Source organism: Bubalus kerabau, chromosome 17 (assembly GCF_029407905.1).
Source record: "Bubalus kerabau isolate K-KA32 ecotype Philippines breed swamp buffalo chromosome 17, PCC_UOA_SB_1v2, whole genome shotgun sequence".
NCBI classification, from domain to species: Eukaryota; Metazoa; Chordata; class Mammalia; order Artiodactyla; family Bovidae; genus Bubalus; species Bubalus kerabau.
In genome coordinates this window covers 16,072,556-16,097,646 of record NC_073640.1, presented here as the reverse complement: position 1 = coordinate 16,097,646, position 25,091 = coordinate 16,072,556, and the positions used below count along the sequence as shown (strand labels likewise).

At 52.1% G+C, this 25,091-nt stretch overlaps 1 protein-coding gene across 2 annotated transcripts in view; it reads left to right on the top strand.

The window, feature by feature from the left end:
• The first annotated feature begins 4 nt into the window (after positions 1-4).
• The window catches only part of FBXO31 (F-box protein 31), a 36,832-nt gene continuing 11,745 nt past the window's right edge, over positions 5-25,091 (top strand). The window contains exons 1-4 of one of the 2 annotated variants that reach the window (XM_055552298.1): positions 6-409; positions 10,667-10,738; positions 14,088-14,174; positions 20,941-21,017. In XM_055552298.1, the coding sequence (XP_055408273.1) occupies positions 61-409; positions 10,667-10,738; positions 14,088-14,174; positions 20,941-21,017 (585 nt within the window). In that variant the 5' untranslated portion in view covers positions 6-60. Of the gene's footprint in view, positions 410-10,666; positions 10,739-14,087; positions 14,175-20,940; positions 21,018-25,091 lie in introns of both variants that reach the window. The other variant, XM_055552299.1, reaches the window with a different exon arrangement.

The window sequence follows — 25,091 nt, the reverse complement described above, 5'->3', positions numbered from 1 at the left end:
GGGCTCTCCGGCGGCGCGTGCGCACGGGCGGCGGCGGCGCGGCGGCCGTCAGTCGCCGGCATGGCGGTGTGCGCTCGCCTCTGCGGCGTGGGCCCGTCGCGGGGATGCCGGCGCCGCCAGCAGCGCCGGGGCCCGGCCGAGACCGCGGCGGCCGACAGCGAACCGGACACGGACCCCGAGGAGGAGCGCATCGAGGCGGGCTCGGCGGCGCTGTCCGGGGCCGGGGGCGACCGGAGCGCGGGCCCCTCGTCGCCCCCGCGATGCTCGCTGCTGGAGCTGCCGCCCGAGCTCCTGGTGGAGATCTTCGCGTCCCTGCCTGGCACCGACCTGCCCAGCCTGGCCCAGGTCTGCACCAAGTTCCGACGCATCCTGCACACTGACACCATCTGGAGGCGGCGCTGCCGGGAGGGTGAGTGCGCCGGGGCGCGGCCTGGGCCCCAGGGGCCTTGACTGGGAGGGGGTGGGGTGGGGTCCCCACGGGCTCTGGCAGGGCAGCTGCCATCGAACAGGGATCCAGGGGGGAAGGTCCCAGCCGCCGGGTGCTGCTGTGACCCCGGGGGCCCCTGCCACAGATCCGGGGCGCGGGTTCCGGGCGCGGCGGAGTTCATGGGGTGCTCAGAGAGGGTTGAGGGGGTGCCCCAGCTATGGGGGCCAGGACGCCGAGGGCAGTGACGCGAGCTGGGGCTGGGTTTAGGCCGGGGAACTAGCTGACGTCTGTGACACCCTTCTCGGTCCCCAGCCCTTGGGGGCGGAGCTGACGAGATCGATGAGGGTGAACTTGAATAGTTAGGGGAGTCCGAGGGTTTGGACGGTCTCCAGGGCGAGGACCTGGTCTATGAAGCGGTGGGTTGTGAGGCGGGCATTGCTGGAGGGCGCTTATGCCCCGCTTAGGGATGCTGATGTCCGAAGTGAGGGTGGTGAATAGTTTTGTAACAAATCCCCTGAAAACAGCTTTACTTAACCCAGAGTTCAGGGCTCTGTATTCATTTGAACGTTGACAGATCTCTGCTGTTCACTAAACTCTAGAGTTTCGGTAAAAAGGATAGGTAAGAAGAAAAATCAAACAATGAAGGACAACAAAGGGAAGAAAGTAAAAAATCATCAGAGATTCTTGCTATCAAAGATAAGCCACTCTTAAAATTTTGGAAAACGTCTCTCCCTACGCACATGTGGAGTCATGTACACATTTTTCCGTAAATGGGATCGTATCATTTATGATCTCATAGAGGGTTCAGTATAAAAAAGCTTCATAGTGTTCCACTGCCTGTGTATGCCACAGGCTAGTCCTTTACTGTTAGACTTTTAAGCTTGCAGTTTTTCCTTGTGCCATCGAGACTGCCTTTGTGCATTTTATAGGAATTGGTGGGACTTACATACACCTTTTAGAACTTCTGAGACTATCTTCTTGGGGTATAACTTTCCAAAGTGGGGTTGTGGGCAGCAGGGAGGCTGTGCATCTTGATAACACCTTACATACTCATTGCCCAGCTGTTGGTATTTACACCCCCAGGAAGACTTCATGAGAAGGCCTCTTTCCCCGAATCCTCTCCAGAGGGAGGTCAGTCAGTTCATCATCTTTCTACCATAAAGCTCAGTGGTCAACCCTCAGGATTGGTCGTCAGTGGCTAGACTCTGTTTATCTGCTCTGAGATCCTGAACATGCTGCTTCCCTGGCCCAACTGTTATTGGGAAGTGCTGCCCCCATAGGGTTACTTTGAGGGTAAAATGAGATGATACAGATGAAGCCCTCACACCCTAACTGGTGATGATGCTTCACGGCCATTTTAACTTCACCTCTTTCAGAGGCAAAGAGAGTTCCACCGTTTCATTTGCTTTGTTTTGCATTTTGTACCCTTGTGAGTCCCAGATTTGTCACAGATGTTGCTTTGAGCGTTGTGAGTTTCTCCATCAGTCAGCCAAACCTGTGTGGTGGTCTCCAGGGGGTTGTCTCTGGGGAAACTGTAAGATGTGTAGGAACAGAGGCTAACAAGACTTCTGTGTGACCAGAAAGCTCAGAGGTGTGCCACAGAGTAAAATTAACCAGAGGTACAGCTCAGGACAGGTTCTTACAACTTCTAGTGGAAATATGAAAAGTCCTCCTGAAGATGTAGAAAGGCGTGGGGGCAGATGGAGGACGACTAGCCCTTCCTTTCCTGCTCTTGTGCCTCTCAGTGCAGCTCTCTGGGGACAGCAGACACCGTGACAGCTGGGTCAAGGCCTCCTCTTCACCAAGGTGGCCTGGCAGCCGGGAGAATTTTCACTCTGAGAAATTAAAAAAATGAAAGACAAACATGGTAAAGCAGACGCCTTCTTAGTCATCCCCAGTAAATAACAGTTAAGTCTTCTATCATATTTGCTTTTGATTTTTCTCCTTTTTTTTTTTTTTTAAAAGAAGCCTTCTAGCCAGCTCTCAAATCCCTCCAGATCAGCCTTGTCTTTCCCACCCCCAAGAAGCAGCCACGCTTGTGGGTCGATTTTACTTGTATATACATACACCTGTAACATCCCCAACATTGTCTTATCATGCTTTAGTTTTTCGGAAATATATCATCTGTGAGTATTACGCATCTGTCAACTTGTGTTTTTAAATTCTGTCCATGTTAATACATTTAAATCTGGTTCCAGCTTCCTGAGCACTGTGTGGTGGTTCATAATTTGGAGAGGCCGTGTGTGGTCCTTTGCTCGTTTTTATTTTTCTCACTGCACACAGTGTGATAGTGAACGAGCTCATATGTTTCCTTGGATGCAGTTAAATTTGATAATTTCTCTGAGGAATATATCCAGAACTGGTGTTGCTGGGGTAGTGGGTTATGAGTTTTGTAGTTTTGCTAGAAACTGGCCAGTTATCTTGTGGGGGTTGGGGGGGCGGTGATTTTTCACTCCAGATATTAACAGGTGTGTTTTCCTCTTTGCACATCTGTCACGAGGCGTGCACAGGCAAGACACTGAAGGTAACAGGAGTGCTCTGTGCTCATCACAGAGCTGCCTTTGTGGTCTGGGTTCGTTATCGTTTAATCCAGTGTCCCCTAAATTTTTTCTGGTTTGAACCATTTGTTTCTAAAAATCTGTGCCAATCTGGGTGAGAAACAGCATCTCATTTAATTTACAGATGGCAGATAACTCATGAAGATGCGCATTTAAAAAAATATAATTATTGGCACTCTTTGGTTTCTCTTATTTGTGTATCCTTAATCTTTGCCCCTTTCCCCATTGTTATTTTTTTATTATTGATTTGCAAGTTTTATTTAATCTGGATCAATTTCTGTTTAATATATGCAGACCATTTTCTCATAGTCAATAGTGCTTTACTTTCAAACTTCACTTATAGTCACTTTTGCAAAAGTTACAGCATTGATCAAAGTTATTTTCTGGTAGCTTTCGGTTTAAGTAATGATTGTCATCCTGAGGTTATGGAGGTTGTCAACAGCCGGGTCTTCAGTTTCACTTGTTTGTTCTGGTAACTTTAACTTCCACTTCATCTGGGTCCAACATTGGGTGGTTGGCAGTCCCATGTAGCATTAACAGGCATCCCATAGGGTTAGTGTAATTACGACTGGAGTATGTGTAAGGATAGTCGTGCGTGAGACAAGTCTCATTTCTCTGAGCCCCTAAACGGCTTCCATCCTGAACTAGACATTTGGTTGTGGTGGGAGATAAGGTCAAAGTCATGTGCACAGAGGCAAAAACCAAAATGATCCCAGCCTTGGTGAGCAGGAGGCGGGTGGTCGCAGCCTACTGGGGTTCCTGGCTCTGAAGCCCCAGGTCCAGCCCTGACACTTGTTAGTGTTCTGGGAGGACGAGTGAGGCGTTAGTGAGCGTGCGTGTTTACCGCTCAGTGTATGTGCCTTTGCTTTCTGTGTTTTGATAATCAGTTTTCCCAGAGGAGAAGACAAGCAATCCGGGGAAGAGGGTGCTGCACACCTGTGTTTTGTTTTTTAAAAATTTTTTAATTAGAAAAAATTTTTTTTCTTACCCCTGTGTTTTATTGCTTCTAAGAGTTTTGGGCTGCGGGCAAGACATACGAGTCAGGGGCTCTTTTTAAAATGAGGGGATGACTTGGGGGCAGGTGGAGGGTGGTGGGGGAGGGAGCCTAGAAACTTAGAGTGGGGTGGCTGTTACAGTGCTAGCGTGAATCTCACGGTTTTCAGTGTCCTAGCAGCAGGAAACCAACAGTAACAAATCAGTACTTTTTATAGAATTTGGTTTTCTGAGCCCCCTGCCTAATGGAGCTGTTGGATTGAATAGTTTCTTTGGGCAGGTGAAAGAAAGTTGCTACTCAGAAGCCAAATATGTGCTTCTGTTTTGGGGGCAAGTACACCAAATAAGTGATATCTCCCCTCTTATGGGAAAGCAGAGCAGCTCTGGCCTGCAGGGCGGCGCGGGGTCGGGAGTGAGCTGTGTTCTGCCTCTCCCCGTTTCCAACCCCTGCACCTCCCACCCCCCCAGCCGTGTTTTGATGCATCACTCCTTTGGCTCCAGGCCCTCTGCAGTTACTTGCTTGTGGGGCTATAAATAAGCCGTCATTTCTCAGAGCATAGGGCAGAAGCCAAGTCCATTCTTTGCCTTTGACCCTGACGAGGCTTTTCTCAGTTAATACTTCACCGTTTAGTTGGTGAATTTTGAAACACTGGCCATTTTTAATACGGTTCATCTCTGCAGCACTTTGTGAGGTCTACCTGAGGCTAATGCGTCTAGAAAATTCAGACTGTGATTCCAACTCAGAACATTCAAATGATAGCAAAAGATATATTTAGAAGCAAAGGAAATGCTCAAACGTAAAGACATAGAGACATAAAGTCAGATTTCAACTATATAGTATATAATTTGCCCATTTCTTCTCTTGATGGTAAGTGCCTCAGTGACCCCTGGAATAATATTTATATAATATTTTGATCAGTTGTAAGTCTAAGGTGGGCTGCAATTCCATCATAATTAGAAATATCCTTTTCCCATAATGTTTGAGCTGTATGACAGAAATGGGAAAATCAAAAGTAATATTCAATTTTGTATTTGCATACAGAAGAAAACACTGTTTCTGTTCTGTTTGGTGTGCTGACATGAAATGTGAAAAATGTGGCTTTTGATAAACATGGCTGAGCTCGGAAGGATCATCCAGGGAGGAGGTGAAGTGGGCAGGTTGTTGGCTTTGGGAATATTTTATGGTTCTCGTTAAGCAATGCCTGTTGAGCCTGCTTGTTTTGGGGGTGTGGGGTGGGTGGTGGTGTATAAACAGACTGTCCAGGTAGTAGGAGCAGCATCCCTGTCCCAACCAGGAGAAAGAGGAAGCCAGGTTGCCTCCTGGACACACAGCAGGGTCTCAGAACTGGAGGGGAGCCCTTATCCTGTCCTGCTTTGCTCAGTGACAGGACTACAGGCTCTTTATTTTTGGGAGTTGCATCACGTATGCTGCTCCACAGAGTAACCTAATCCTTCCAGTTAGCAGAGTAGGAGGGGTACAGGAGACACTTCCTCTTAGCGGACATCGCTAGCCTCAGAGCAGCAAGCTAGAAAGCGCGTCTGGCCCCCAGGAAGTGATGAGCCAAGATTCCCCCTTGGCCATGTTTAACTGGACAAACATGGGTGCCTTGCCAGGAAGAACTGCTGGGCTGTATTCACTGTTTGCTGTGTTTACAAAGTGGTTATGTAATTCAGTTGAGGATCTTGGTTTGTCTTTCTGGCTGGAAGGAGTGTGTCTTTGGGACTTTGGAGGAACCACTGTCCTCTGAGAAGCCCAGGACTGGTCCAGGAGGTGGCCTGGGTTCTCACTCATGAGTCAGCATCCTTTGCCAGTGATGCCCTCACTGTCTGCCCCGCGGTGATGGGCAGGGGAGGAACCCGGAGTAGCCCCAGCAGGCCTGCTTGCTGAATATTAGTGGGGTGTCGGGGAGTGTCTGAAATCTGAGAGGAGGTCTGGGGAGACGTGATGGCAGAGTCAGACTCCTGCTTACCCCCTGGTCTCAGGAGTGGGTGGTAAGACCCAGCAGGGGTGTGTGTAGCAGGAATAAGTGTCTAAGAATGACAGATGGGCCTCAGTGGGAGTGGGGCTCCCTTGGCCAGTGGGTGCCCATCATGGAGCTGGACAGGGTCAGCATCTTCTGGCTGGAGGGACGAGGCTCCTGTTGGCACTGAGGCTGTTCATCTTTGCAGAGGTGGAGCTGGTTGGGAAGAAGTCTCATTGACTGTGTAGGTGGTATCAGCTGTCCTGGGGAACTGTTTGCTTAGCAGCCCGAATATTCTAAGTGTTTAATAGGAAATGCCCATGGGCTGCGTCTAGGTTTGGTTTTTACATTCGTCCATCCTGAGATGAGCTGGCTGCAAAGTGCTTTTCCAGATCTGCTACATTATTATTATTATTATTATTTTTAAAAGGCATTTTATGCAGTTACAGTAACAGCTAAGGAAAGCAGCAAGCTGTGGGACACACAGGACTTTGGAACCTGTGCTCTGCTGTTGGAGGGGTGTCCTCAGAGCAGGAGACCTGAAAGCCAGTTGCCTGAAACCCCCCCACCCCAAGCCTGATGGACCCCCCTTCTCTACCAGCTCCCATCCCTGCCTCTGCCTCCTTTTACAGCCTCAGAAATTCCAACCATACTTTATTAAGGGTTATAATTATCCCCTAATCTAGTGCAAACAAAAATGAACTACATTTCCAATCAATATTACCTTTTGGTTTTGTTTGGGGAACTGAGTTTACAGCAGGTGGGAGACGACCCAGCCGCATTCCCCCAGCCCCCTTCTCCCACTGCTGCCTTCTGGGGGCCACGGCTGGGCCCCAGCCTTTCTTCTGCCTTTGCCTTGCCTGGCAGTGCAGTGGCCTCCGCACTGCACCCCCCACCTGTGCCTCCAGGTGTGTCTCTGCCGGCTCCACCCACAGGTCGCCCCATCTGGGCGCTTTGCTGCCTGAGCCTGTCAGTGCTCCTGCGTTGCCCTGGACCCCCAGCCCCGTCTCTGGAACAGCAGGATGACCTGCTGTTCCCACTCTCATCCCATGTGCCCCTCGCTTGCGTCAGAGTTGGTTCTGGCTCTGTGGCCATCCAGCGTGGCAGAGCCCTCCTGAGTGGCCTTTATTGGAGCATGGGGCTGAGTGCCCTGTAACTGTGGACTCCAGGACTGGTGCAGCCCATAGATGGATGTCGCTAACTTTGTCACCTTCGATTCTGACACAGAGTGCCTGCACGTCTTAGCCACGGCAGGCACAGGCACCAGCTCCGTTCACCTCCGTTTTTTCTTCCAGGGTCTTGGGAAGTAGCATGTGACCCTTGGGTCCTCCTGTAGAGGCGAGAGAGTGGAAAAGAGAGGAGAAAACTCTTACCCGTCCCCACCCATGGAGACAGAAAAGACCTCCTGCACATTAAGAAACACGTCTGTGGTTGGCAGCTTGGGTAAAACCTGGGCAGCAAGGGACCTCACTGGACGGGAAGTGAGTGAGGAGGGCCGGGAGCCCCTGGCAGTCGGGTCACAGGAGGATGCAGCTTCAGTGTTGACTCAGCCCAGATTCCTGGCCTGTTTTTCCCTCTTGGCGAAACATGCATTAAATAGCTTTTCGGAAATTTCCTGATTGGAATATTTGGAAGTGGCAATTTAAATTTTTTTTTAATTGTGGTAACATATACACAAAGTGAAATGTACCACTTTGACCTTTTTGAAGTGGGTGGTTCAGCGGCATTACCTGCATTCATGTGGCTGTGCAGCTATCACCAGAACTATGGCCACAACTTTTCCATGTTCCCCAGTGGCTGCTCAGTCCCCATGACACAGTAACACCCCGTTTCCCCTCCCGCAGCGCCTGGCACCCTCCATTTCTACCTTCTGTCTCTATGAATCGGGCCGCTCTGGGGACTTCGTATCAGTGGGACCATACAATGCTGCCCTTTTGCGATGGGCTCATCTCACTCAGCACAGTGTCCTCAAGGTTCAGCCAGGTTGTGTCAGGTGTCTGCCTCTCTTCCTTTTTAAGGCCACTTCCTTTTTAAGTCCATCCCCACTGTGAGGATGGACCTATTTTGCTTATCTGTCATCTGTCAGTGGACACTGGGGTTGCCCCCACTTCTTGGCTATTGTGAACCATGCTTCTGTAAGCAAAGGTGAACACACATCTCTGAGTCTACTTTCATCTCTTTTGAGAATGTACTAGAAATAGGGTAATAGCTGGATTCTATGTTTAATTTAAATTTCCTCAAGTCTAGCTCAGCCAGCCATTTTTCTCCCCCTTCCCAAACTATTTTTTTTTTTTAGACTGTGTTGCTTGTTTTAGAGTAGACACTTTCAAAAAAGACTTTCACAAGCTGCCTGATGTACTAGTTTAGCAAGGAAACTTTTTGAATTGCTGGCAATTAGAAAGCAGCTGTGGGCAGCATGGTTTGGTGTGCTAACTGTAACCATCTTGGGCAGGAGGATGAGTTTTTCTGGGAGGGAGGCTCCGTGGTGGTGTAGGTTCACTGGCCTTACTGCTACTTTATGGCATTTCCCCAGTGACTTACAGAAAGGTTTATAGAACAGTCAGAGGAGGTGGAATCGTTCCTAGCCGCAACTTTAAAAAAAAAAAGCCTTTCCCATCATGTGGAAAATACCGAACATTTCTTGCAGGAACATTTGGGTCAGAATGACATTGTTCTGCTTTGGTGAATGTATTATCTTTGGGGAACGTTGAGGAAAACCCACTGAGCGTTGCCATATTTATTAGCACTGTGTCATACCTTTGCTTTCCTTCCGATTGTCGGTGGCCTTTTCTGTGGTTGGTTTGTCTGCTCATGCAGGTTCATCTCCTGGGTGATATTAACAGTGCCTTTTCTTGACACGTTGTGCAGAGAGATTCACCGTGTTTCAGTCATCCAAAGTTCAAGCCATCGCTGGGAGGCAGCGTGTTGTTTCTCTCAGGTTGGACGATTGCTGGACTCAGACAGGAAAACCTCAGATCAGGTTGCCTGCCTTCAGCGACTCGGCCCTGGGAGGTGCATGCGGGGTGGCACCCATGCCTCTGCGAGATACAGGCTTCCAGAGCAGGTGCATCTCTGGTCTGTGCCCTGTATCTGACCGGCAGTGTCCGTGTGTATCACAAAAGTGCGACGGGAATTTGCCGTATGGCTAAGAAACTCAAACAGGGGCTCTGTATCAACCTAGAGGAGTGAGATCGGGAGGGAGATGGGAGGGAAGTTCAAAAGGGAGGGGGTATATGTATACCTATGACTGATTCAGGTTGGGGTTTGACAGAAAACAACAAAATTCTGTAAAGCAATTATCCTTCAATAAAAAAATAAATTAAAATAATAAATGAGAGAATAAATTAAAAAAAAAAAGTGCACAGTTTGGAGGAGAAGGCTCCCACCCCCTGCCCCCTAGTGGGCTCCCAAACCATCATGTCCATCATGTCTGTGAGGCAGTAAGAGGCAGGTCTTGTTGACCATGTGCTCTGGTTGCTGCTGGAACCGAGGAGGAGGAGCTGTCCTTTCAGAACCACACAGCAGGTCTTGTGTGGTGACAGTTTTTGAGTGCGCCGTCATTGGTGCAAGGGAAGGACACTGTTTATGGGGATCACCCAAGGTGGTGACAGCCCCGTGGTGGTCAGGCGGCCGCCTGACCGTGGTGGGAGCTCATGAAGGCCGTCTGGTGTGGGGCCGAGCTCTTCTCAAGAGTGTGGGCAGACCCACTCCAGCTCGACTGCCAGCCAGGGTGGAAGTGGCCCTTCCAGCTGGTCCCCCACGTGGTCTGAGAGGGTTTGGGGCCTCTTGGTTGCTGGTGGCTCATGTGACATGCAGGTGTCACCCCTGCCCCAGGTCACACACAGCATGTTTCACTATCAAGTTCCTTTCAAGTTCTTGCGACTTGCATGACTCTCCGGAGTGGAGTCCACATTCTTCTTGGCAGGAGGGTAGCACGTGTGCTTTTGTGTGATCATGAGGCAGGCCATGGGCTGTTCGTCAGCAGGGGAGGCAGGGAGACAGGCCTGGTGGTGACCGCCTTGCCCCAAGTGGCTGCTTCACTGTCTGCCTCTTGAGCTTGGCTTGGACACCGTCACAGTCCTCGCAGCCACAGAAGCATTGGGTTGACGTCAGGCGTTCCGCTGGAAAGACCAGGCCTTGGCAGGGGAACGGCCATGGTGTGATGAGGTTGACAGCCCTTTGCTGGCCTTCTGGAAGGACTGCTGAGTCACCAGCCTCTCTGAGCCTGGGGCCCCTGCCTGAGGTGGGGCAGAGTGCTGTCGTGGAGGTGGTATAGGGTTTTGCTTCAAGGCTACCCTGGGCAGCCCCAGCTGTGTCTTCACTGCAGAGTCAGTAGCCACACCGGGGTCTGGGGCCTTTGTGGAACCCTGATACCAGTGATGGTCTTATTTCCATGGGAACACACAGTATTCACTATGTTCCTGAGCTGGTTGTCTGGTTGTGGGTTTGAGCGATTAGGTTTCCAGAGCTAATCAGAATAGACAATGCAGATTGCTGTTTCATTCAGAGTGGTGTCATCTAAAAATAGAACAGTGGCTTCACTGGTGAGTGAGGTGTTGACTGAGTGTGGAGAAGGCCCGTAAAACCTCCGCAGTGGGAGAAGGGTCAGGCTCGGAGCACACGGCCAAGGCTGAGGCATGCCCACCCCAGCCCCTCCCCTAGTCTTTCTGTTGCTGCTGCTTTCTGATTTCTTGACTGTAATTCCCAGCAAACGTTTCTTGTTACAGAGTACGGCGTTTGTGAAAACTTGCGGAAGCTGGAGATCACGGGCGTGTCTTGTCGAGATGTCTATGCCAAGCGTAAGTTACTCTGTTGTCATCTTCCGCTGACTGGTTCCAGAGGCGGACCCTCACTGAGCAGCAACCACGTAAAGTAAAAGTCCACGGCCCTCAGCCCACGGGCCAGTTCTCAGATGCCCCCTTAAAGTCAGAGGTGACGCCGTGGAGCCAGCACAGGCGTGACGGCACTGAGCAGGCAGGGGGCTCTCTTCTCCCCATTTCTGGCCAAAGCATGACTCTGACTTTGCAGCACAAGTGCATCAGGTGTTGTTTATCTGGGAGACGTGGCTGCCCTGAAAACAGCTCCGGGGGGCTCAGAGGCGCCCCTCTCTGGGTCCTGGCCCGCAGCCTGGCTGGAGATGTGGCAGCAGGGGTGACCGTGATGTGTGACAGCAGCCGGGCCCCTCCACCTCCCCGAGCCCTGCCCTTCCTGGGCTCGCTTCCTGCAGCAGTGGTGAGCCCCCAGTCCCCGCCCCTCCCCCCATTTCTTGTCCCCGCCCCTTTGCCTTCCAGAGTCGCCAGCAATGCTCCCTGATGCCCAGAGCCCCTGCCCCAAGCATCTCTCCTCTGGCCGTCCCTCAGGTGTGAGGCTGTTGGCACTGATGCCACCCAGGGTCCTGCAGGGGGCATCCTGCCTCTCCCTACCTGGGCTGGGGTGTGATGCGCTATTAACCCTCGGGGCTGGGTTGTAAAAGACGGTGTAAGAAAGACCTTTGGCCTAAGGGAGACCTGCTGAATTCTCTGGAAAGGACCTTAATTGTTCGTCTTAAAAGCATCTTGGTAGATTTTGGTTTTCACCTTCTTTTGCACTTTGTACCAGTTCTGCAGAGAACACTCAGACCAGGTGGTGCTTCTCCCTGAGCGGCTTCCCTAGGAAGCCAGGGCTGGGGTCCTCTGTGGGAACACCTGTGATTCAGAATGGGGGGCTTCCCAGGGGGCCAGCCCATCCTCACGTGGCCCACACCCCCTGCACAAGCAGAGTGTGGGGAGGCAGGCCATGGGCCACAGTTGGCCCCTGAATCCAGGCTGACTTCCTCATCCCCTCAGACTTCTCTCCGTCTCAATCCCGTGGCCACTTGGGGGGTGTTAGATTGGCAGGTGTTCCTGGGTTAGTTTGCTCACGAGTTGGGAAATCTCCTGTCAGAGTCTCTGGGTTTCCGTGGATCTTCCTCTGAGGAGCCCAGCCACCCTGGACATGGGCAGTTCTTGGTGTTGGTGCTTGACTGTACCTTCAAGGTGGCCACGTCCCCACTACCCACCCGCCCCCGCCCCACTCCCACCAGAGCCCTGCATGTCCCGGCCTACTTCTACCTCCCAGCACCCCAGTTCCTCACTTGCCAGGGGCCTGGGCTGCATCCTTACTCACCATAGCCACCATCCCCGCCCTATCCCCCGCCCGGACCTGTCCTTGGTCCTGGACTTCCACCTTTCCCCACTCCTGTCCTTGGTCCTGGACTTCCACCTTCCCCCCACCCCTGTCCTTGGTCCTGGACTTCCACCTTCCCCCCACCCCTGTCCTTGGTCCTGGTCCCCACCCCTCCCTGCACCCACTTCCTGTGCTTGGTCCTGGTGGCAACCCCTTCCTGCACCCTGTACCTGTCCTTGGTCCTGGTCCTCCCCTCCCCCACCCCACCCCTGTCCTTTGTCCTGGTCCTCCCCTCCCCCCACCCCACCACTGTCCTTGGTCCTGGTCCCCACCCCTCCCTGCACCCTGGCCCTGGTCCTTGGTCCTGGTCCTCCCCTCTCCCCACCCCACCACTGTCCTTGGTCCTGGTCCCCACCCCTGCCTGCACCCTGTCCCTGTCCTGGGTCCTGGACCCAGTGCTGGTCTGCACAGGCTTTCCCGCTCCACCTTCCCTGTCCACGTTCGCACTTTAGTTTTTCTCTCTGACCTCTGCTCCATGTCCCACTCCCCAAGAAGACATGTGCCTCCAGGGGAAGTGGATCTGGGGGCCCTAGTGGTCACTCCTGGGAAAGTGTAGTTTCTTCCGGTCCTCTGGTCTCAGGGGCGAGAACAATGCTCCTTTGAATCCTGCAAAGCCCAGAGTTCCAGGAGTGGAGAGCTGGTTGTGTACCCTGTCCTCCTGCCCTCTGTCCTGGGGGTGTCCCCAGGGCCCCACTCCACCCTTGGCTCCAGCGTTGCTCCCCCAGAGTTGGAGTCTTAAGTCCGGGGAGTTCAGGAGGCTACCCTTGCTGTGGGCATCAGTATCTGTCTGAACCACACTGGCCGCAGTAGCCTCTGTCAGCACAGAAACGAGAGGCTTCCTGGCTTTGGGGAATGGTCAGCTGTTGCCTTGAGGGTCTAATACGACAAGTTCTTATCATCGGGCCGCTTGAGTTTGTTAGGCCATTTGATGATATCATGTGAAAGTGACTTGAGTTCCCTGTAAGAGCTGTAAGTCCTGAAATAGTCCTGGAGGGAGGCTTACACCTGCCTGGTGGTGGGGCTGAAGTGCCTGGGGGAGAACATGCATGAGAAATTAAGGCCCCCACGGAGCTCATCTCAGCTGTGGGCAAAGGGGCTGGGGGCAGCTGTCCTGTGGAGGAGATGTCTGGGCACAGTGAGTGGGCAGGTGAGCAGTAGAGAGGGGCAGTCCAGCAAGAGGGGACAGGGCCATGGGGAGGTCACAGGCAAAGCAGGACATCTGGAGAGGTCATAACTGCTGGCTCTCAACCCCTTGAAAGTGGTTGCCAAGTGCAGAGGATGATTCGCAGTCTGTTAACCGGCATCCCAGAGTGTCTGATCTGTCCCGGCCAGTGTGAGCTTCAGCTTCTATCCTCACATCCCCGGAACCGTGTTTCTTTGAGTTTGCTCTGAGGGCCTCATCCTTAGCTTCCGGAGGAGGTGGTGAAAGAAAGTCACCCCTCTCCTCCTTAGATAGTGGACCCAGCTACCTTGATTCAGGAGCGAGGGGTCTGACTGAGTTCGGGGGCTGGCAAGTACTTCCTTCAGCACAAACAGCATGCTCAAATGCAACAGGTGAAGGACATGCCAGGTATGCACCGGGCAAGCCGGGGATCCTAGCTGGGGTACAGGGCTCCCTACACGGTCACCCCAATATCTGTGAGCGTGACCTCTGACCTCCCTACTCAGCAAGCCTGGTGATCGTGGTGGGTGATGGAGAGAGAGCCTGGGGTTGGGGGAGTCCCGAGTGGGCCTGCCGTGGGGAGTTCCCAGCATGGATCGCTGACTGGCAGCAATGCCTGTCACCACAATTCCTTCTGGCCGGGCCTGCCACCATGGCGAGTGCCCCTGCAGGTTCCAGGGGTCGAGGACGTAAGGGGAAGCGTGTGATGTGGGTGAGCAAATGGCGAGTCCTGTCGAGAAGGCGGAAGCCCCCTCAGCCCCTTGCCTGCTGTGTCTGTTCAGGTATAAACCCACGAGTGAAGTCGGGACGTTTCATGAGAATTCTGCCCGATTACGAGCACATGAAGTACAGAGACGTGTACACCTGCCGTACGTACCCCCACCCTCAACCCCACCCTGGCTTCCGCTTCTGTGGCGAGCACCGCCGAGATGCTGCTGGCAGGGCCTGTCACCCAGGCTCTGGTCCCGGCAGTGGGCTGACCTCCTTGGCTTTTGCTGGTTTTCACCTCCTGAGTGGTGGCCCTGGGGCAGTTATACAAATGGGCAGGGTTTCTGCAGCCGCTTTGGGTTTGGGGTTGTAGCAAGCACGAGCATGTGTTGCTGTGCATTTTAACATTTATCGCTTCTTGAGACATAGGAGCCTTAAAACCTACCTCTTCCGAGATGAAATGTGAGTGTTCACATCTCGGCTTTGTAGTCATCATGTGTTAACAGTAGACGTCAATGTAAAAAGTTTACACACACAACAAAAGTACGTAGAAATAGTGGGTATTTCCTCCTTTGATGGGCATCACTTGAGCTCTAGACATCTTCCTAAGCCGTGTTCCACAGGGGAAGAATGCTGTCTCTGTTTGTATTGGGTTGAGCCAGGATGTGCTGGAAGCTGTTTTCACGTTTTCGAGAAGCACAGGCAACCCTCTCCTGCTCTTTTCCCCACCCCTTTGGGTGTCCAGGGGCCAGCGTCATCTGCATTGAGCAGACCCGCTCCTGAGTCTTAGAAGAGCATAGTTTCCAACAAAATCTGCTTAAAACAGAGAGAATAGAGTCATTGGTGGAATTTTTCCTAACCCCCACCAGACTCCATGTAGCTGCTGTGTGCTGGCCAGTCCTGTTTTACTCAGGGTCATCCCGAAGTCTAGGCAGTGTGCTCTGGGGCACTTTCTGGGCACTGTGCACTTACAAAGCCACCTCGTGTGTCACCCAGGCCCAGGGGACTGGTGTGGGAGCAGTCACCACACACCCGGGCTGGGCTGGCTGGCTGAAGATGTGAGTCCTGTTCCTTTTCTGGCCCTCTTGGGAGTCGGCTCTCTGGAACACTCTGTCCTGGGCTGTGCTATCCCCCCCGCGCCCAGCAGTCAGTGAGCCAGGCGCCATCTCCAGCCCCATAGGACAGATGGTGACGTTTCGGGTATCAATGAGAACAGCGGATCGATGGCACTGGCTGTGCTGAGGGGAACCAGGTGTCGCGGGCTTTTAGGCACAAACAGACCAGCACTTAGAGGTTATCATGCCACAGGGCTGTCACAGGCTTCTTCCAGGACTTACACTGTCAGGCTGATGTGGGATTCCAACACGCCTCTCGGGGTGACCGGGACCAGGAAGTGCCTCAGGTTGTTTTGAGAGGTGTCCTTCTCTGTGCCCAGAGGGTGGAGAGAAGCTTCCTGCAGTGATGAGGATGAGTCCTGAGTCCCGACGGTTGACCACACTTCTGGGAGACCACATCTCGAGCGTCTGGACCAGAGCCGCATGCGTGCTGTCCCCATTGCTTGGAGCTGACGCTGCCTCGAGGCCCTGCTTTAGTGGGGGATTGCTGGCGCCTCGAGCTGCGAGTGTAGTTATAAAAGCACAGCGGGACACCTGGAAGATCTAGACACAGTGACAGTAACCAGTTGTCAGCCTTGGTTGCCTCTCTCTGAGAACTGGTCTGTTATTTTAGATGGTCTACAAGAATACCAGGGAAAAATAAGCATGCGTGAAAAAAAGAAAAATCAATTTCAACTGAGCTTGAGCTTTTGTACGCCCAGGTGTTGTTCCAGGTTCCAGTGTCCTAAGGTGTCCCAACTGAGGGCTTCTTGATATTCGTGCTCTGATGCTCTCCCAAGCTCCAGAGACGTCTGCTGTGATGACTGGCTTGTGAGGAGCGAGGCCCTGGGCTCTTCCTTGTCCACTTGTGCTCTGTCTGGAGCCATGGGACCTCAGGTCCCCAGGTCCCCTGAAGTCTTCTGGGCCTCATTCCCTTGGACCTGAGAGACACAGTCTCTCTGAAGCCTTGTGGCCCAGATCAGCTGCTCCTGGGGGTGGTGTGTGTGTGTAGCTAACTGACAGTCTTGACAATCCGTGTCTGTAGGATGTTGGGATTGTACCGGGGGTATGTGTGTTGCCTTTTTGATGAATCTAGCACATGTCTGTGTGTGTGAATCGATGGTGCACTTTGAACTTAAAAATAACCTCGTGTACCTGTAGGGCTCTGGGCTTTGAGGCTCAGACCCAGCATTCTGGCAGTGCTCCAGGTTGCTCGAGTAGACATGAGGTGTTTAGTGGAACATCACCCCCGTGGGTGAGGAGATGGCCAGGCCATTTTTAATCCTCAGGTATAGATGGCACAGGGTGGAGTCCTTGGAGGGGAAGTCCCCTCCAAAACCCAGTCTGCCAAGCGGAGCAGAGAACGCATTGCAGGATGGCTACGGAGAAAGGCAGGAGACCATGGGTAAGGATAAAGCAGAAGGGCCCTCCTGGAAAGGGCTGTGGGCACCAGCGGGGTGTGTGTCTGAGAGAGGAGAGCGTGTGTCTGTGGGATGTTTCTCCTGACTTTGTTCCGTATATCGATTTTGTATCCTGCCGCATTATGTGATTCATTTATTCAGTCTGAGTTTTTGGTGGTGTCTTTAGGGTATGGTAACATGTCATCTGCAAAATGGTGGCAGTTTTATTTCTTCCTTTTCAGCGTGAACACCTTCTATTTCTTTTTCTTGCCCGATTGCTCTGGCTTGGACTTCCAATCCTACACTGAATGACAATGGGGAGAGTGGGGATCCTTGTTTTTCAAAAGCTTTTTGCTGTTCATGTTTGATGTGCTGCTGGCTGTGGGTTTGTCACACATGGCCTCTGTTGTGTTGAGGTACACTCTCTCCATATCCTTTTATCATAAATGGGTGTTGCATTTTGTCAAAGACCTTTTCTGCGTGTGTGGAGAGGCTCCCGTGGTTGTTAGCCTTCATTTTGTGAATGTGGTGTGTCGCATTGATTGATCTGCGGGTTTTGTGTCATCCTTGCCTCCCTGGATAAAACCCCCTTCATCGTGGTGTGCGGTTCTTTTTGGTTTGCTGACGCTTTGTTGAGGATATTTGCATCTGTGTTCAGCAGGAATATTGGCCTTAAATTTTTTTTTCTCGTGGTGTCCTTGTCTGGTTTTAGTATCAGGGTCGTGCTGGCCTCACAGAGTGAGTTTGGAAGTGTTTTCTCCTCTGATTTTATTCCAGCTACCTAAAGTTTCTAGTGGGTGGCAGGAGATACCGTCAGTTGCATGTAGGGTTTTCCTTTGGGCCTGAAACCTCAGTTCTGCACGACAGATGTAGTGATTCAAAAATGATGTTACAGCCTTGTGGGTGGTGGGCCGGCTGCCCCGAGCATGGTGGGCCGTGGCAGCTGCTGGCAGGACAGCAGGGGCGAGACTGCTCAGTCTCAGCTCATGCCGAGGGAAGATGGGTCTTTTAGGCTGGGTGTTGTCAAGTGTGTTGGAGTTTCCCACTTGGCTTATTAAGTGGCCCTTCCTGTTGGCAGATGAGAATCGGCTGGCCCTGACTAGGACAGAGTGTTTTTCTGTTAGCTCCTGGGCTGAGAGGTTCCTTAGTCATCTTGGACCATTGTTCCTGTTTTGGTGGTGGTGGTGGGGTGACCTTAGAGCCTGGGCTGGTTTTCTGAACGCAACCATGCTGACCTTGGGGATCAGTGGTCGGCAGGGTCTCCGAGCTGGTGCTCCTTCTGGAAGGCCCAAGTCCTGCTTCATGGGGCTGAGAGCAGGAGCATTTTCACTGTTCTCGCTGAGTTAAAGTGTGGTTCTCTGGTTTCTGGTTGCTTCGCCTGTGAACTGGAACACCCGGCTTCCCTGGATTCCTGGGACTTGGGCGCTTTGAGCACGCCTGCTTCTGGTGGGACAGCCCCTGAAGGGTCTGATCCTGTCCACTGGCTGCCTCAGGTCCGAAGCCCACTGTCTGCATGTGGGCAGTGTCAGGTGGGCCCCATTCAGTGTGTGTGTGTCAGGCACTCAGTCGTGTCCGACTCTTTGCGACCTCATGGACTGTAGCTCGCCAGGTTCCCCTGTCCATGGAGTTCTCCAGGCAAGAATATTGGAGTGGGTTGCCATTGTCTTCTCCAGCCCCATTCAGTAAGTGGGACTGAATCCCACTTTACTCTCCTGACTTGAGTGGTCAATGCGTGTTTGGAGACGGAGGAAGGAGGGCTTGTTGAGCTGGGGATCCTCCTCCAGGTGGGGAGCCCTGGAGTTTGTTGAGCGCCTGGGCCAGGAGATGCTGGGGACTCTGTCCTAAACCCGGGGGCCCCTCCTCTGCCTGAGGCAGGGTGCGGGCGCGGGTCAGAGGCGAGCCCGAGGGCAGGTGCTTGAGCTTGTCTGTGCTTGTTCCGTCCTGTGGCCGTGGCGCCTTAGAGCCGGCCTCCCAACAGGCCCGGGCACAGGCGGCCACCGTGCATATGGGGCTGCCCTTCCTGTCCTCACCCTGAAGTTTTGTGTGACTCAAGTGGACGCTTCAGTCCGAGGGCCACTGGGGCTTGTCAGGTCGCTTCTCCTGGACTAACCCTGAGACTTTCTGAAGAATATGTTGTAAAGCACAGGCATCACGTTATCTTAGGGAATAGAGTGCCTCTGGGCCAGCATGCTCCCAGCCCACCTGACGCCGGTGGTCTCTGACTTTCCCTCTAACTGTCCTGAGGGCCCAGGTTGGGTGGGCCAGGAGCCAGGGGCATACCCGTGTGTGCTCACCTGCGTGGAGCTTGCAATCCAGAGGCAGCTGCTGCTCTCGGCAGCACGGGAGGCTGGACTCTTTTTTTCAGAGAGTTGCTGCTTTTAAAGCAGAAGAAGGAACTCCCCTTTGGAAATTGCCAGGTCGGTGGCAGATTCTTTGGACAGACTTTCCAGGGGCTTCAGGATCAGATTGATTGATCTTGGAAAGATGGGAGACCGGAGACAAGAGAAGGCCATGCTGTATGGGCCCATTTGATTTTTTTCTCCACAGTTATATGGCAACATTTTAAAAGCATAACAGAAAAGTATAGAGAATTGTGCAGTGAGCACCCACCTACCCGACTCCGTAGCTCTCTGCCCCACTTCACCCCCACACACCTGTCCATGCATTCATCGTATAATGTGCTGTGTTTCTATGTAAGTGGTAGACATTAGTCTGTTTTACCCCTAAACACGTGCGTGTGTGCTGCACTGTCTGGAGCTCAGTATTTGCTTATGACTCTGACCCCGCTTATTATTGCTTGTTTAACAAATGCAAAACCTATGGGGGCACGGCCATGAGACAACCACTGACTTTAACATGTGTCTTGTAAGCTGACTCAGAAGATGTGTGTTCTGAGGCTGCAACCTTAGGGAGGCTGGTGGAACATTCCCACCAGTCTTCTGCACGCCCTGTGGGCTCGGGATGATGCTGGACCCGTCCCTGTCCCTGTACCCCAGACCAAGTGGTGGCCGCAGAGCTGCTGTCTGGGCTCAGGTCCCTTTGGACCCTGCTGCCTGGCCTTCCTCCCTGAAGTTGTGATGATGCAGCTCCTGCACTTGGAGACCATCCATGGCTCCCACTGGGTGTTAGCCAAGGTTTTTAGACACAGAACCAGTTCCTTCATATAGAAAGAGAGCAGTATAAGAAGTTGGGTTGCACAACTATGGAGACCTTGACCAGTCCCAGGATCCAGTCAGCAGCCTGGAGCCCCAGAGGAGCCAATTGTGTAGTTCCAGTTCGAAGTCTGGCAGGCTCCAGACCCAGGAAGATCCCATGTTTCAGTTCAAATCTGAAGGCTGGAAAAGACCATTGTCCCAGGTCAACACAGTCAGCCAAGAGAAAACTCCCTTGTTTGTGGGAGGGTTAGCCTTTTTGTCCACTTCAGGAAGAGCCCATGATTAGAGTTTGAAGTTAGAAAAGACTGATCTCCCAACATTCAGCCAGGCAGGAGGAGCTCCTTCATACTCACGGGAGCACCAGCCTTCTTCTGCTCAGTCCTTCAACTGATTGGACATGGCCCACCACACGAGGGAAGGCAATCTGCTTTCTCTGTCAGATGGCAGATTGAAATGTCACCCTCGTCTAGGAACACACACATATCAGAATAATGTTTGACCAAGAATGTCTGCCCACCCCTGGCCCCCATGGGCAAATCCAGTTGACAGATGAATTCTAGCACCGCACACTGGCTGTGGTGAGACCCCAGACCCTGCAACTGGCAGGCGGGGCCCTGCATGAGCTGGTTCACTTCTTTGTGCAGTTTGCTCCTCTTTTCACTTTTTCACTTTTCACTATTCACTCCACAAATACCCGTGCAAAGGAAGTGGAAGTGAAGGACTTTTCCCAGGACACCTGCTGCACATGGCCATGCAGTGGGATCGCAGGTTGGCCTCAAGTGCCCTTTTCTCTTGTTGCCCCCAGTAAATATACATGCATTGCTTTTGAAATAAGGCGGGAATGTGTTTTGTTTTTAAAGAAGGATGATCTGTTTTAAATCTTACTCTACAGCCCCATGACATTTTGGACTCTGCCCTGCTAAAGAGTCCCATGCTTACTCCATTGTGGAGACCGACGGGAGGCTCATCACCTCACCAGGGTGCCCACTGCATGTCTTTTGAGGCAGCAGTTCCTCGTCACTGGAGCTGATACGCAGAGGCTGGGTTTCAAAATAACCCCGTTATCATGCTTTCTAAAGACATTTTTACTCTTTGAATGATTTAGGAACTTGTAAGGTTTACTTAAAGCCCCATTTGTTTGCACGGCTCTCTTGTGAGCCTTCATGAGTGACCTCTTCACAAGCCTCACCCCCCGCCAATGCTCTTCCCTCCGATTACTGACTCTGCATGGAGGCTGGCTGACTCTACAGCGAAGCCCTGTCCTCTCTCTCCCTGTAGTGCTTCACCGATACAGACACATCCTGGGCTTGTGGCAGCCGGATATCGGGCCGTACGGAGGACTGCTGAACGTGGTGGTAAGTCTGAAGAGCCTCGGGCCTGGATTCTTGTGCAAGGGACTTTGTCCACCTGCCTGAGTGGTTCCTACCTGACAGATAGTCGCAAAGACTCAACAGGCCAGGTGTTATTTTCTAAATGAGCAAAGATTCGTACTAAGTAGTTCTTGGCCCCTGCCACATGCAGGGACTTTGTGATACAAAATGCTTTACCTGATCCCTGCCTCTTGGACACCAAGGGCCGTTGATTGTCACAGGCCCCGGACACTCCCGTCTTGGGTTGTGCACAGGCCCTTTGCCCTAAATCAGGGTCTGAAAGGACAGGAGGCAGTGTGGGGCCCTCAGAGGCTGGCTCTGGATGGAAGGCCCATGCTGGCTCTGCTCCAAGGTATGTGTGGCACGTGCGTGGGGTTGTGGCAGGCACCTGTCCCTCCTCTGCAAGCCTGCCCTCTGCCTCCTCAAGCAGCATTTTAACTTCCCCTTTTCAGCCTTTAAGGCTGGTCCCAGCAGGAGTGGCTGTTTGATATAAGCTCCTTGGTGGTAGCCAGGAGAAAAGTCTTTTGGTTTTAATCTTTATATGCTTCCTGATGACTTGCCTATCTTATGTAAAAAACTAACTGATCAATTTTTGGATCCGTCTGAAAAAATTCAGACCTGACTTTCCTTGGCGTTAACTGGAGTCAGCATCGAGGAGGACACGGCCCTTCTTGCTGGTGTTCTTGCTGACATGACTACAGCCTCCGGGACAGAAGCCGGGCGGGGCCTTGTATTCACCGAGCTCCAGGCAGGCGCCCCGGCCGTAGCGTCACTGTGGCCAGCAGTGCAGGGAAAACCAAGCCAGGGGTCCTTCCGGCAGCCTGGGGTCCACCTCTGCTTCCCTCTTGCTGCACATACACCTGGCGGGCCAGAAGCCTGAGTCCAGGGCTCTGGCTGCAGCTCGGGTCACAGCTGGCGGGTCTGCCTTGCTGCGGCTGTCAGGGTCCCAGGAGCCAGGTTCACGTGGATTGCCAGGTGACTCTGGTGACTCTGGGTTTTGCTCACCAGGTGGGGTTTGGTTAGGGATAAATATTGCTTCATATTCCTTATAATGTAGTGGAAACATCTGTTGAGAAACTCACTTCACATTTGTTTAATATTAATACCGCCAGGGAAGCCTTGCTGTTAGAATGTTCTCTCGGGATAAGCCAGACAGCTCCCAGCGTGGGCTTAGTCTCTCCTTAGTTCCAGTGCGGGAGGGGGTCACTGTTTTTCTTACTGGCAGTGAATAATAGAGTTGTGTGTGGTTTTTTTTTTTAAAAGGGCTTCTGAAAGCAGGGGATAATTAGGGTAAAGTGGGGCCCCTGACAGAGCACCGCCAACTAGCCCTCCTCTCAGATGATTAGTGATTGAGTTCCGTCCTTCTCTGTCACTGGAACCAGAAGCTGGGGACTCAACCCCCCCGGGGAGGCAGGACTGGCTGGGGGGCCACCGTGTGGGCGGCAGAGGCACCCCCGCCCTCCACGAGAACGCGCGCTTGCTGAGTGTGGTGCCCGGGGACTGTCCCTTCCTTTATCCCCGTCACCACTTTTATCATGTGGCACTCTAAACACACACAGGGCGGCAGGGTGACGCCCACATGCCCGCCTCCTGGCAGCTGCCTGGTGCCAAATTCACGGCCCCTTTGCCTTTTCTTTTCAGTATTTTAAGGCAAGCCCCAGGCTCCTGACAGTCCGTGTTTGTGCTTCAGCGTGGGTCTCTAACTCCAGCACCCACACACGTGAGGTTCTGACCACAGCTCACCACAGCAGCACTGGTCCCCGGGTCCCCTGAGGCCCCATCCACACTTGGGGCTCCCCGTGCATCTTAGAACCACCCTCAGCTGCTGGCTCATCCGCCTCAGGATCTAAGCCAGGGCCTCCTGTCGCGCGTTGGTCTTGGCTCCCGAGTCTCCCCTGGCAAGAGCAGCGCCCGTTCCTTCTCAAGTCTGCTGCCCTGTTGGGGGTCGCTCTCTGAATCACTCCTGCTTCTTTCCTGTGTCTTTGGGCTTCTTCCCTTGCCCCGCCCCCCGTGCCCACTTCAGAGCCGGATGCTCTCTCTCAGTAGCTTGCTTGGATCCAGGTCTCACTGCTGTATTTTCTATTGAAAAATTAGCTAATTTTTTCAGCTTGGTTTAGTATAGTTACCAAAACTGTGAGGTCTGTAAAGTGTACCTTGTGGCGATTTGAGGCACAAGTAACATCGTGGAAGGAGTCCCCCTTCTAGTTAGTCAAGGTACCCATCACCTCACAGTTTGATCCCTTTACTAGGGGTGGGGAGAACTGTGATTTCTGTTTCTCAGCATATTTCAATGATGTAACAGTGTTACCAGCTTTAGCTACCATGTTTCATGTTGGATAAACTACTTAAATTAGTTATTTAATTAATAATTAATTAATGGCGGGAGAGACCGTGCTCATCCTGCTGCTCTGGGTCCCCGCAGGACTGGGATGTGGATGTGGCTGGTCCTCACTGTTGGGGGGGTTTCAGTTCAGTTGCTCAGTCGTGTCCGATTCTTTGCAACCCATGAATCGCAGCACTCCAGGCCTCCCTGTCCATCACCATCTCCCGGAGTTCAGTCAAACTCACGTCCATCGAGTTGGTGATGCCATCCAGCCATCTCATCCTCTGTCGTTCCCTTTTCTTCCTGCCCCCAATCCCTCCCGGCATCAGAGTCCTTTCCAACAAGTCAACTCTTCGCATGAGGTGGCCAGAGTACTGGAGTTTCAGCTTTAGCATCATTCCTTCCAAAGAACACCCAGGGCTGATCTCCTTTAGAATGGACTGGTTGGATCTCCTTGCAGTCCAAGGGACTCTCAAGAGTCTTCTCCAACATCACAGTTCAAAAGCATCAATTCTTCGGCACTCAGCTTTCTTCACAGTCCAACTCTCACATCCATACATGACCACTGGAAAAACCATAGCCTTGACTAGACAGACCTTTGTTGGCAAAGTAATGTCTCTGGTTTTCAATATGCTATCTAGGTTGGTCATAACTTTTCTTCCAAGAAGTAAGCGTCTTTTAATTTCATGGCTGCAGTCACCATCTGCAGTGATTTTGGAGCCCCCAGAAATAAAGTCTGACACGGTTTCCACTGTTTCCCCATCTGTTTCCCATGAAGTGATGGGACCAGATGCCATGATCTTCGTTTTCTGAATGTTGAGCTCTAAGCCAACTTTTTCACTCTCCTCTTTCACTTTCATCAAGAGGCTTTTTAGTTCCTCTTCACTTTCTGCCATAAGGGTGGTGTCATCTGCATCTCTGAGGTTATTGATATTTCTCCCGGCAATCTTGATTCCAGCTTGTGCTTCTTCCAGCCCAGTGTTTCTCATGATGTACTCTGCATATAAGTTAAATAAGCAGGGTGACAGTATACAGCCTTGATGTACTCCTTTTCCTATTTGGAACCAGTCTGTTGTTCCATGTCCAGTTCTAACTTTTGCTTCCTGACCTGCATATAGGTTTCTCAAGAGGCAGGTCAGGTGGTCTGGTATTCCCATCTCTTTCAGAATTTTCCACAGTTTCTTGTGATCCACACAGTCAAAGGCTTTGGCATAGTCAATAAAGCAGAAATAGATGTTTTTATAGAACTCTCTTGCTTTTTCGATGATCCAGCAGATGTTGGCAATTTGATCTCTGGTTCCTCTGCCTTTTCTAAAACCAGCTTGAACATATGAAAGTTCACAGTCCATGTATTGCTGAAGCCTGGCTTGGAGAATTTTGAGCATTACTTTACTAGTGTGTGAGATGAGTGCAATTCTGCAGTAGTTTGAGCATTCTTTAGCATTGCCTTTCTTTGGGATTGGAATGAAAACTGCCCTTTTCCAGTCCTGTGGCCACTGCTGAGTTTTCCAAATTTGCTGGCATATTGAGTGCAGCACTTTCACAGCATCATCTTTCAGGATTTGAAAGAACTCAACTGGAATTCCATCACCTCCACAAGCTTTGTTCGTAGTGATGCTTTCTAAGGCCCACTTGACTTCACATTCCAGGATGTCTGGCTCTAGGTGAGTGATCATACCATCGTGATTATCTTGGTCATGAAGATCTTTTTTTGTACAGTTCTTCTGTGTATTCTT